We start from the raw sequence: 12,971 nt of genomic DNA on the forward strand, positions 1-12,971 counted from the left end.
AATCTATTAAGTAAGTCAATTTGTACAGCTCCTTCACCAAATATTATTAACGCCAGAATTGCTTGATGTCTTTATTTGGGCAAATTTGAGACCAAATGGTCCCTTCTGCCACTTCTGCTTGAATGATAGGAGATGCTTGGTTGCAATTGGTAGAAGGAAAGTCTGAATATGCAGTTTAGGGTGAGGGGTAAGGGATCAATTATCACCTGTGCTGTTCGACATCCATATGGATGAAATACATGAGTAGTTAAAGAGACATGGGAAGAACTCTAGATAGGAATGAAAGTCTGTGAGGAAACCATAACATCTGATAGGTATGTGGGTGATCAAATTTTATTTAGCCAGTCAGCCAAGGGGTTACAAATATTGCTGAACACTTAGGAAAGCCAGTGTGATAGGTATGGGATGAGAATAAATATATACCAAACAAAGGTTATACACAGTTTAAAAAAAGAGGAATGCTACGTTAAATATTAAAGTAGGCATTCATAAACTGGAGCAGGTGGAACAGTTAACCTTTTTCCAAAGTTTAATGGATGAAAATGTTCTAAGTGGTTGGGATATAAGAAGACTTGTATTTGGTAAAGAAACTTTGACGAGGAAGGAAAGAATTGATGACATGGATGTCGAGTCAAGATTTTAAGGAAAGGCTTATTTAAAATTTGAATAAAACATGGTTATGTACAATGCGGAAACATGGTAATTGAAGCAGGATGATAGGCATTGATAGGAGGCTTTTGATATGTGGAGAAGGCAAAGTGGACAAAAAGGAAAACAAATGAGAAAATGCTAGGCATGGTTGGCGGAGAAGAGGGGTGGTTGGGAGAAATCATAGGGAGACAGGTAAAATGGATGAAGGGCTTATTGATCAGCAGTGGGATGTTGAAGACTAATAGAGGGGAGAAATTTAGGCAAACAAGGAAAGGGCAAGAACAGGATAGGGATGTTCGATCGGAGGAAGGAATAATTCATAATTGAAGAGAGGTTTGCTGTAGTGCTAAATGTAGTGTTTTGTTGGGAGGCAAGGAAATGTATAGTTTTCCATTCAAAATCTACCTTAACTTGTAAAATAATATTGAGAGATGTTAACAACTCGTCTGTGACCACTATCCTCAGCTATAACACTGGTCAACATTATTTTTGGCGCACACAAATGAGAGCCTAAAACTACTTTTCATGATGAATTCAAATATTAGGGATGAGTATAGTTACATCATTATGGATTTTGAAGAGTATAGGACCAAGTTTTAACTTATCAAATCATACTGAAAAAAATCATTAACATATTCCAAAACTGATGAAATCATGCAAACCAACTTAATGCCAATTTCTTATTCTATGACAAATAGTAATTGTGCCAGTGTTTGCACATATGTAATACAAATCAAGCAAGGGTGGTTGTGATCCATGATTTTGAATGTTTCCAAGAATATCAGTTTTCATTTAAACATAGAAGAAATTATTTCAAAATATCTTGAGTCTAGTGATACTAAATACTCAGCCCAAGACTGATCAAATGCATTTACTGCATAGGTAATAAAAACACACCTAAGAGTAATAGTCAGCAGATTAGTTTTTTTTCAAATTTCCTTTTACAGTTAGATCTTCTGTACACATTACTTCTGAGATGAAGCCATATGGTTATTTGTATACTTTTGGATAACTACTAAAGATGTGAACACTACACACAATGGCACGTCTGCTTATGTAATTTTCTTTTGCCATAATGCTCATTTGTACAAACTGAACATACAGAAGGTTTCAAGCTTAAGATTTAAGTGATTTTTTAGACATTTTCTATTGGCTTTAACTGTTTTTATCAACCTTGTATTCTGAAATATAAACAGAGGCCAGGAATAATATTTTTTTTGAGTAAAAAAGATTAGGTACATAATAAAGGCCTTTAGCTTCACATTTATTGATAAATACAATCAATCCAAATTCATTCTTTGTATATTATCATAGGAGTGGGTAGAAATTTGTTAATTTCCTTGCAAGTCAGTTGAAATGCTGGCCCAAGCAGGGAAAATTGTGTTTAGCTGGGGAGCCTAGTACAATTACTCTTTAGTGGACTGTTTATTACATGAAAAATTTTTTAGCCTTGGACAGTTTTTTCAAAATGAATTATATTCACATACATTGTGATTTGAAACAAAAAGGCATGCAGTTCTATTAATTTAGTGATATAATTCAGGATTCTTTCACTTCCTATAAGGGAGAGCCCATTTCTATTCCCAACTCATCCATCACTATCACCATTGCATTAGGTAGGATTTAGACAAATAAGAAACTACCTATGGAATAAGCCTGTCAATATAAGGGAAGATTGTTTGAACATATATGCAGTATTAAGTAGAAGGAATTTGGCCAGAGGATTTCCTTATATTAATTTGGATCTTTACCAAACAATAGTAAAGAGGCAGTTTAGATTATATGCTCTAAGTTTGATTTCACTTACAGCAAATGGAATTCTGAGAACCATCAACAAAAGGGTAAATGATAGAGCAAATGACTACCTAGGTGAAGATAAGTTTAGGCTTTGAAAGAGGAAAGGAACATGTAATAAAATTCTAGTGATTTAACAGAATGGAATATAGAACAGATGGTGTTCCAACATGTAAATCATTTGACTTCAACAGCTCAAACTTGTTTGTATTAAAAAATTTGAACGATTTTTTTCTTACAAATACAGGGTTATTTACCATGGCTTATGTCTTTTTACTTAATAGGTAGTGCAAGTCATTTCAAAAGGGAAAGACTACCCCTCATTAAATTAAATTTTGAAACAAAAGCAACACTCATTAAAATATATTAAATGATAAAATTTATATGCAAAGCATTCATGAGAGCAAGGGTTTCACGATGAAAACTTCCAAAAAAGTCAAATTATATGTATGTATCTGTAGTATAAATATTTACAAGTATGCTGATGAAAACAAGAGTAAGGAATGTTGAACTGCTAATACACACCTTAATAACACATACTAACCAGGGTATGCACAACACCATTCAGTTTCAAAGAAACTGCAAGAGATGCCGCAGCAGTAACATTTAATGGAGTCATCTGCTAATGTGCATCTTAATGCAACAATTTCACAGTGTAAAAATTATTCGCCTTGACCCCAGTCAAGGCGAATGATTTTTACACACTGAAATTGTTGCATTGACCATACAGTTTTCCAATGTTAGCATTTTCAGCAATTCCATTTAATTAAGAACAATCTTGTACTTGAGCTATTGATGAACAATAGTCAAGAATTTTTTTTTAAGCAAAGCTCTTCACTATCTTTACATTTTATCTCAAGTATACACTGATTAGCCATCATTATGGAGCTGCTTCATTTTCAATTACCCCTCTTTCCAAAAAAAGAAGAATTATATAATATGAAATATTTTCATCACAACTATGTACCAACCAATTAGAACATGTCAACCAATTAGAACATGTTTACAGAATATGAACTTCAATTTTAATTTAAGAGTACTTTTACATAACAATTATTTTTTTCAGCACTATTCATACTAAAATAACAGGCGGGATGAAAATTCAATAAATTACATAACTGTGTTGTGCCTACTTCACCAACAATACTTCAAGTAATGACAAAAAACTTTCCTTAAATATAAAACAACATTGATGGTTTCACTAATGTTAACATTAAAATAAACAATCACAATGACATATGTAATACCAGATCCACAGCATACTTAGCAATAAGCCATGAGGAATGACTGAGAAAGCACAATGTTAGCATTTGTATTTACTGCCCATGAAATATTACTTAAAAACATTTTAATGCTTTATTTATGTCATAGTTGCCTATAGTTAAGTGGTTTCATCATTTGCCTACAAAGCCAAATATTATCATTGTAAGCATAAAATATCATGAAATAAATGAAAGAAAGTCCAATTTCCTTGACTACATGTGTGATGTGAACAACAGTTTAAAAATTTTTTTATAAGTTCACTTCAATGCTTTATGACCATGGTAGTATTTTTTCATTCATCATATCCATTCCAGTTTTCTCATTCTTATTTTTCAAATTGAATAATCGCAAACGTCCACCCATATCATTTTCTTGTCAAAAAGTGCAATTAATAGGCGTACTCAATCGACTGCTTGTACACTGAAATAACATCATTTAAAGGGCTTTCACATATGAAATTAGATTATAATCAAAATATAGAGTGTAATCTTTAGAAATTTAGGGAATAGCAAGAAGATACGACCAGGATTGAGCAAATGTATCCTTTCAAAACAGCTAAATGTACCAGATAAAGTGTAGTCATTAATTAACAGCAGTTGCCACCAAAACTAGGAATACTTTTCACACTGCACGGTATTACAATTCAAACAATGGAGTCTAAAGGCAGAGGTCATTTCACAATGTAAATTTAATTTATAATGGAATGTTTTGTATGGTCTACACCCAAGATAGCACGCATGCTGAATATATGTAGCAAATATGCATGCTCCTTGATAACTCACTATACAAAGTTTCAGTTAATAAGATAAACCTTTCACCTAATTTCCCTCCAGCTGCATCATGGATGGCTATGAATGAAAAATGGAATGCTTACACCTAAATTGAAAGGAAATATCATTATTAACATGGCAGTAACTTCAAAATTTCCTAGTGGACTTTAGGTTCATAAAAGAAAAAAACTTTGACTACAGGTGAGAATTAGGGTACATTTTACATTAAAGCTTGGTTTATAGGCAAGTCCATATTTCCAGAATTTTGTACCAAAATATTAACACTTACATAATAATTGTTTTGAATTTGAATTGAAATAAATAAAAACTTTTTCAACCGAAGGATCACACCATTTTGGATAATTCACTTAATGCTTTGCATGACTTTCATTTACAAACGTACTTACTTTTTGGATTGTTAGTTTGATTGCATGCATCAAAATAAGCACAAAACGAATGCCGACTGAAAATGGCATGTAAAATTCTTGGGGGTTAATCGAAAATTGTTTAATTCTCACATATTTTTCTATTGGATCCTTAGCTAAAACACAAATAAGGGGAAGATTAATACCACATGCACACCTCTGCAAAAAATATATTTCAATAACGCCAGTTACAATAAATATCTCTGTGCTGCAAAATTAATTCAGAGGCAATGTTTATTTTCTATTAAACCGACTTTTTAATTTTGTAATGTTAAATCGGAGCATATTAGTGCCATCGTATCACATTCCCACTATATAAATGAATATGATAGATGATTAAGATGTAAAAATATTACTTTTTTTAACATATGCATATTGAAATTATACTTTTCATGCCAGACTGTTTGATCCCTTGGACTTTGATGCATTGGGTTTAGACTCTTAGAGGTTATGAGTTGTGGCTATCAGTACATTACATATTACACTTTCTCTACTCACAACTTTATACAATTACAAGTAATGAGAAAACAGGGAGATATAAAAATATGAAGAAGCTATTGGATAAGAAAATGGGGACATGATCTGCAGAAAGCCAAATTTTCAGAATAACAACTTTTTTTTTAGATACTGCAACTTTGTCTGATGGAAAACATGTTATACAATGTTGACAAAGGAGGGACATATTTACTATTTCTCTAATGCTGTTCATATGGTTTTAAAATATGAACACCAACTTCCAGTTTCTGGTCTTCAATCTACCTAGTTACCAAGTTTTGGGTGACATAACATCAAAGAAACCCTTTTACTGAAACAGGTCAATTAATTTTTATTACCGTATAAATCTCTTACATTGTATCATAACATCAATCCTTACCAGTAATCTGACATAGTTTTCCTTTCAAAGCTGTTGCCCATCAATTTAAATTTCTGTGACAAAGATACTTCACATGAAGCATCTAAGCCCAGGGAAAAATGTTTCATTTCAAAGATATTTTAAAATAAAAAAATGGTTTAATGTATGCTGGCTTATACAAGGTGTCTCTTTGGTATTTTTATTGCCCAGGAGATGTTTAATCATTTTTAGAACGTTCCAGAATATCATTAAATGTATGCTGACTGCTGCTAATATTAGTCTGTGACTGTTGCTAAGTCCAGTGGATTGAGTGCTGATCTACAGACTGGAGGGCCCAGGCTTAATTCTATATAACACCTATAAGCACCCTTAACTTCTCCCAAGCTGTAATTTTTCAGGTACCAGGTTTCTCTGGAAAAGCATATGCACCATAGGATATGGAATTTGCCACCCTACTATTACCTATCAAACCAACATTTGGGTTGATTATTATGATTTATTGTTAATGTTATGATTTCCAAATGAATGAGACCTTTACATGGCTATATTTTCATAACCCTCGCCAACTCCTGATTCAGTTCTTTTTTAAGAATCACTCTCTAGCCTTCCTGATATTTGAAAATTGTTTAAGCACTCATCCAAAATGCTTAATTTTTCATCTTTCTCTGTAAATCACTCTTTTTATCAATGAATGTGACATAACCTGCCACATCATCACTTTCCTCAACAAGTGTATTCCTTTCAGCAGTGGGTATAGTTGAAACTAACATTTTGCTTTCATTGGTGTGGAGCAAAGAAAACCTGATCATAGGATGTAGAGAATACTTATTTCTATGACAGGGATAAGGCTGTGCTCATGTGCATCCAGGCTCACATTTTGCTGTTTTGAAATAAGGATGTATTTTGGCTCTTACTTTATTGGTTCAACACTTCATATTATTCAAATAACTTTTAGAATCCTTAGGTAACTTAAGGTTACCTGCTGGCAGAACTCAGGTCATTGTGTTTTATGAGTCATTCACAGCTATGATAGATTTGATGAATCACCTTTGTTGATTTAGAATATGTAATCTCTACATTATAGCCATCCCCAAATAACCGGTAGATTTTTCGGTAACTTTGCACTTTCTTTTCCTTAAACTGGTATTTTCATTTCATAAATGTATTTGTTAATGTTAGGAACAGAAATGTTCATTCAAAGTGGTTTTTTGCATCAGACTACTGAGTTGGAGAATATAATTGATATTTTCCACGAGATTGGATGACTTCTTTCAATTTATAGAGGTGAATAGATTCAAAGTCAAATTCACAAATAAAAAATGTACACAGATAACCTGAGAGGATCATTCTATAATAAATAATCTCAAAAGGTACTTTGCATGATTTTTAAGCTAAATAAACCAAGCAAGTAAAGTATTTGGAATATTTTAGACTATAAAAATTGGTTCACAAGGGGACTGTGAACAAAAATAATTGAACCAAATATTGAATTTTTACAATCATGAAATTAAAAGGTTAATGATCCCTAAACAAAATACCAGGAGTTAAGCTATTAGAGTATGAAAAACCCTTGCATAAAATTACAATCAGTAGCACAATATACTTTCTAGATAATAGTGACTCAGAAATCATATGAGTTCAATGCATGAATAATACCTCAGAATGAAGTTTACAAAATGCTAAAAATAAGTAAACTTTCATCTAGAAATAATAATGCACATTTATATGTATATGGATTGAGAGGAGTACATGACAAATTTTTGCACAAAGTGGCATGCACAAGTGGACACAGATCCATGCCACAACAGATAAAAAGCAAAAATCAAAATTCTTCTCACAGAAAATATCTAAATACATAATTGACTAGGATAAATCTTTTTAGGTGTTAGAGCAGGTAGGCTTTGACGCTTCACCCCCACCACGCTAGGGCAGCAAATCTCTGGTGAGAAATCTACCAGTCAATTAAAAAATAAATGCTTGTTGTTTATATTTAAAAATATATCACTTCTAAATAAAGCTACACTTTCTCCCTAAATATTTCATGGCCATAATGAGGAGCATCTTATATGCTACAATAATTGGGGATTAATTTAGTCTACATTGCACAAAGATAACATTGCTACAGGAAAATTATTCCATGATAATGAAGAGATGCAAACATGCCTTTTGAAATGCTAAGTCAGTCATGAATTTGTTCAACTTTATGAGATGACCCAAAATACTAAGCTCAGCATCATTATGAAATTTAAGAGACTTTCCTGCTATAAAAAATACAGTCTCCGACAAAGGTAGTTGTAAAAACCTTACACATATTCTTCATTTTGTCCATGCATGATACTTTGAGCAACTACATATCAATTAATTTTAATTGAAAATAATACAATATTGCAACAGCTGATAAAAATCAAAATTAAATAATGAAATTAGATAAAACACTACCTGAATATCAATACTTCAAAAAATGACATTAATCACCTAGTAATCTGATTTTTCCATTTTCTTTTGAAATGAGACCAGAGACCATAAAAATCTTGAGGTAAGAATTAAAACTCAAATGTTGAATTCTGACCCTAATAATTCCAATACTACTCAAAAAACAAAAAATGCAAATTAGTAAGTGCCTCAATGTATAATGGGAGGATGAAGGGATCCCATAAGATGGCTAGTATCATAGGTGACTTCAATGGTCATTACACAATCCTGAGTAATGGGTTAACTTTTTGATGGGACAAAAATGAAAATATCTGACATTATATTTGATAAAATATGTAAAATGCATTAATCCCTAGAGAATTATAAAATAAAAGTGGTATACCTGTGGTTTAATGTCATAAAGGAAGAGGTTCATATAGATTTCAATTTGGTAACAAATTGGCATTAACAGCACACAATAAATACAGATTAAGTAAATAAGAGAGTAAAATTTATGAAAAGAAAATAGCTTTGGTACAGTGTTAAGAATCAATAACTGTAAAAAATTCTCAAAAGTGAACAAAACCCCTAATACTTCTTCATAATTACGTAAAACTTAGTTCTTAGTTAGAAAACTAAACACTAATATCAGCACGTGCTTAGTTTTCCTGATTTTTAAGAGAAATAACTGCCAACATTAAGACATGATAAATATTTTCTCAAGGACACTAACTATTTGATTTTGACTTTCACATACTTCCTTCACATTTGAAACATCCATTTTGCTTCAGCATAAAATATTAATAGACCTATTTCCAACAGATGTGCAATAACAATGCAACCAAGATGATGTTTTAATTCAGCTTTGCATTTTTCCTCACAGAAAAAAGGCTCTTGCATGTTAAGTCTGTTTCTCAATTGGCATCTAAGCTCTTGATATCAATAAGAATATTTTTCACTGTAAATAATTAAACACGCTGGATCTCAAAGAGCTTGACATCAGTATCATACCAAATTGGAGGATCCACATTCCTGAAAAAAAATCATTTTAATTAGTAACAAAGACCGAATTTCGTGATTTGGTTGAATCCTATTGATTTCATGGATTCAAGATTGAATTCAAAGAAACTGAGGAAGATGCCGCAGCAGTAACTTTTGACTGAGTCATCCGCTAATATGCCAGTTTTTCCTGGGATGATCTAACTCTCAGGTTTGTCTGAATGGGTGAACATTCTGGATGCAAAACTGTCTTGAGATATTACTGACAATAGCTTCCCTTTGTGTTCGCTGAGATCATTAAAACTTGAAATAAATACATACACTGGATAGAAAAATTGAAAATTGCACAGAATTATTAAAAGTTTGTATCATTTAATACTTTTTTCTTGTCCCAAGAACTCTAAATTGAAATCATGAGGGGTAAAATTGATGATATATATATAATAATACCTCAGGTAAATAACACCCCAAACATAGGTACGGAACCATGCTGTTGTTCCTCTATTCGCCTGATACTTCCGAATGAGGATTGGATGAGGAACAGGCAGCAATCCAACCAGAGTCCCATGCTGCAAAAAGCGAAGAATCTCACCTTCATCAGTGAGACCCCTGAAATTATCAAGATAAATTTCACCATACTGTCAACCAAGACAAGGATAATAAATACTGGACTAAGAGTTGGACAAAATTTAAATCATGTCTGGCTTTTATTTTGATTTTATAAAATTACTTCATCATTTTAAGTTTTTCAAAGATGGTAAATCATAATATTATTCCAGTCTGACTTATCTATATTTATGTAACAGTTTTTGATAAATGCTTTTGATATAAGAGTTAATGCCAAGGGAAATAAGTGTTGATAAACACTCTAGGAACTGTTAAACTAAATTTGTACACCCAACATGAAAGGAGGAAGATTTCAGCAGCCAAGGGAAAAGACGAAAATCATGAAGATTCAGATACTGCATGAGATTCTCATTCTTAGCAGCACAAGTTTTGCTAGCCAAATAATGAGGAAATAACACCCCCGAAAGCTATAAAAATTAAAATTCTATGAGGGCAACCCAGCTTATGCAGGGGTTAGGTAAAGTATTTTACACCACAACATTCCTGATGATGCTTCAATTATTCAAGAATATACATGCTTTTCTAATTATTGCAGCTTTTGAAAGTACAATTCAAAATAAAACTTATTTGTGTAGTTATTTATGTGAATTCATCCACTGTGCACACCTTGCAACTCTCTAGTTCAACAGAGCTTGAAACAGTTACGCCATCCTTTTAATATTTTGCTTGTGGCCCAAGTGCAAAAGACAATTTACAAAATTCTGCTTTTTGATATAGTTCCATCCAGATAAAATGCATCCATTTCCAGAGTCCAGCATGGCTCATAATTATATTTCCTCAAATTATTTCCATGACTTAAGATGCATGAATTTCAAAATTTAATCACATGGAGGCGGATGATGATTCACTTCCATTTTATACATCATTTTCTCTGGACCAGAAGCCAACTGGACACTAAATAGAAGCAGTTCAGCACAGAAATTTAAAGTAAAATACACTGACTTCAGTTGCTCCACTAAAAATATTTGGGGGTGGTGATGCTTCACTTAGGTCAGAATATGGTACTCACTTGTCAATGCAAATCTTTTCCACTTGAGGCACCAGCACTTGCAGTAATCTCATTATTGTTTGCAGAGGTAGCTTGCTCTTCCAACTTTGAACCCATTCTGGTGTAGCAACCCAAGGACCTGCAGAATGTACAATTTCACCTCCTCCACCACCTCCTCCCAAGGAATGTGTCTCTCTCTGACGAATACTATGCCTCTAATAATAAAGGAAGAGAGAGAAAATAAATGTACGACATATGGACATTTGATAGGTCAAATAACTAAAAAGTGATATATTTTGGTGCCAAAATGAATATTAAAGGGGTAAACAATGTATTCCCCAGCAAGAAAAATACTTAAAATCTCTCAACTTTAGAAAGATGTTAATACTATTTCTGTTTATATGTACATTTATTATTCAGTCATTGGGAATACACACACACACAAACACTGGAAGCCTGAAGTTGAATTTTGAACAGTTTAAATTCAGTTTAAATATTATCAGTTACTGGCATTTAGCTTGATTCAGGTTGATCTTCAAACACAACAGAAATATGAGTTCAGGAATGGAAGAGACCCATTACCAAGGAAAATAAGGAATTTATAGAAAATATCCATAAAAAGGATGTACCCATAATAATATACTGTACCTGTGATGCATTCCTACGAAAAGGTGTGGCAGAAGATTCTCCAACAGATGGTTTTTTAGTTGAACTATCTTCTAATTCCATGGATTGCACTGGTAATGAGGACTTTGGCTGCAAATAATAATGGTCCACCATGAAATCAAACCACAAAGATCATAATTGGAAGAATATATCATCTAGATTAAATTTTGTAAGCCGTTTCCTTGGTTTGAAGTAACATACATATTTTGGTGCCAGGGAATCTACCCACATAATTTTGAGAACAGGGTAATAATAGCACTTTTTAATCATGCAACTAAAGAATAATCTTATCCATCACAATTAATTTTCTCAGCATAAATTGGCCAACTAATAGTTTTTCACTTTAAAAATACCAAACCATGATACAATTAGTACATGCTTTTGAATACTTACTCTTAATCATTTCCAACACCATTTTTCATGGCACATTTACATGTTTACTATTTTGGTAAAATTTAACGCACTAATTTGGTACTACTGACAACACTAAGGCCGTGAGAGTGCCAGGGTAAGGTCAAGGTTTGATTAGGACGGACATTCAATGACAAATTCAAAGAAACTATGGGAGATGCCACAACAGCAACTTTAACAGAGTCGTTCACTAATTTGCAATAAAATGCATAAATTTCAAAGTGTAAAAATCATTTACCCTGACTGGAATTCAAACCCCAATTTTTCGATATCTATTGGAGTGCAATGGCCAATTAAGCTACTGAGGCACCGCTATACACACTGAAATTTCAGGTATTTTAAAGGAAGAAGATGTAACGACAAAATACCATACATACAATGTCACAAGTATTCATAGTCATGCACATTGTGCCACAGACCATGACGTTAAAGCCAACATTTAAGCACAAAGTTGCTAACCTTTTCAAATTGAAAGAAACTGCAAAAGATGCCATGAAAGTCACTTCAACAGTCATCCTCTATTGTGCATTATAATTCAACGATTTCAAAGTGTAAAAATTATTGGCTAAAGCATTCGGCAGATATTGAATAATCTGGGTTCAAAGTCCAGTCTAGGTGAATGATTTTCACATTTTGAAATTGCTACATTGTCCCATGACAATTGACAGCTAAAAGTGAGAGAGAATGAATTAAGAGTAAAAATTCAAAGTAAGACTCAAAAAGTTTAATTATAAGGTGGGTTCATATCTGGGTTCAATTCAATTCAATTCAATTTATTTCTTCACCATAGGCATAGAATTATGCATGGCTTTGTCAATACATGTTTTACACTTCATATCAATAAAAGACATTATGCAAAATATTAAAACAATATGAAAAATACAAATACATACAATTTACAATTTTCTTAGGATTAACACATTCCAATTATACATTTAAAATGGTATGCATTAGAAAATCATCTACACTATAGAATAATTTACATGAAAGTAGTTTTTTCACGGCACACTTGAATTTAAAGGAACTTTTGATATTTTTAATATAAGCAGGCAATTTATTGTACATAAGTATTCCCTGATGATCTATCCCTTTAATCGTTTTATTTACTCTGT

The 12,971-nt window shown here is 32.5% G+C and overlaps 1 protein-coding gene across 1 annotated transcript in view; it reads right to left on the bottom strand.

The window, feature by feature from the left end:
• Positions 1-1,887: 1,887 nt before the first annotated feature.
• The window catches only part of LOC139691240 (protein HID1), a 45,574-nt gene continuing 34,490 nt past the window's right edge, over positions 1,888-12,971 (bottom strand). Inside the window, exons 15-18 of the mRNA XM_071588986.1 lie at positions 11,431-11,538; positions 10,804-10,997; positions 9,618-9,776; positions 1,888-9,200 (exon numbers count right to left, since the gene is read on the bottom strand). Of these exons, the coding sequence (XP_071445087.1) occupies positions 9,137-9,200; positions 9,618-9,776; positions 10,804-10,997; positions 11,431-11,538 (525 nt within the window). The 3' untranslated portion in view covers positions 1,888-9,136. The remainder of the gene's footprint in view (positions 9,201-9,617; positions 9,777-10,803; positions 10,998-11,430; positions 11,539-12,971) is intronic.

Source organism: Hetaerina americana, unplaced genomic scaffold (genome assembly GCF_022747635.1).
Source record: "Hetaerina americana unplaced genomic scaffold, ioHetAmer1.1.p SCAF_1, whole genome shotgun sequence".
Taxonomy (NCBI): Eukaryota; Metazoa; Arthropoda; class Insecta; order Odonata; family Calopterygidae; genus Hetaerina; species Hetaerina americana.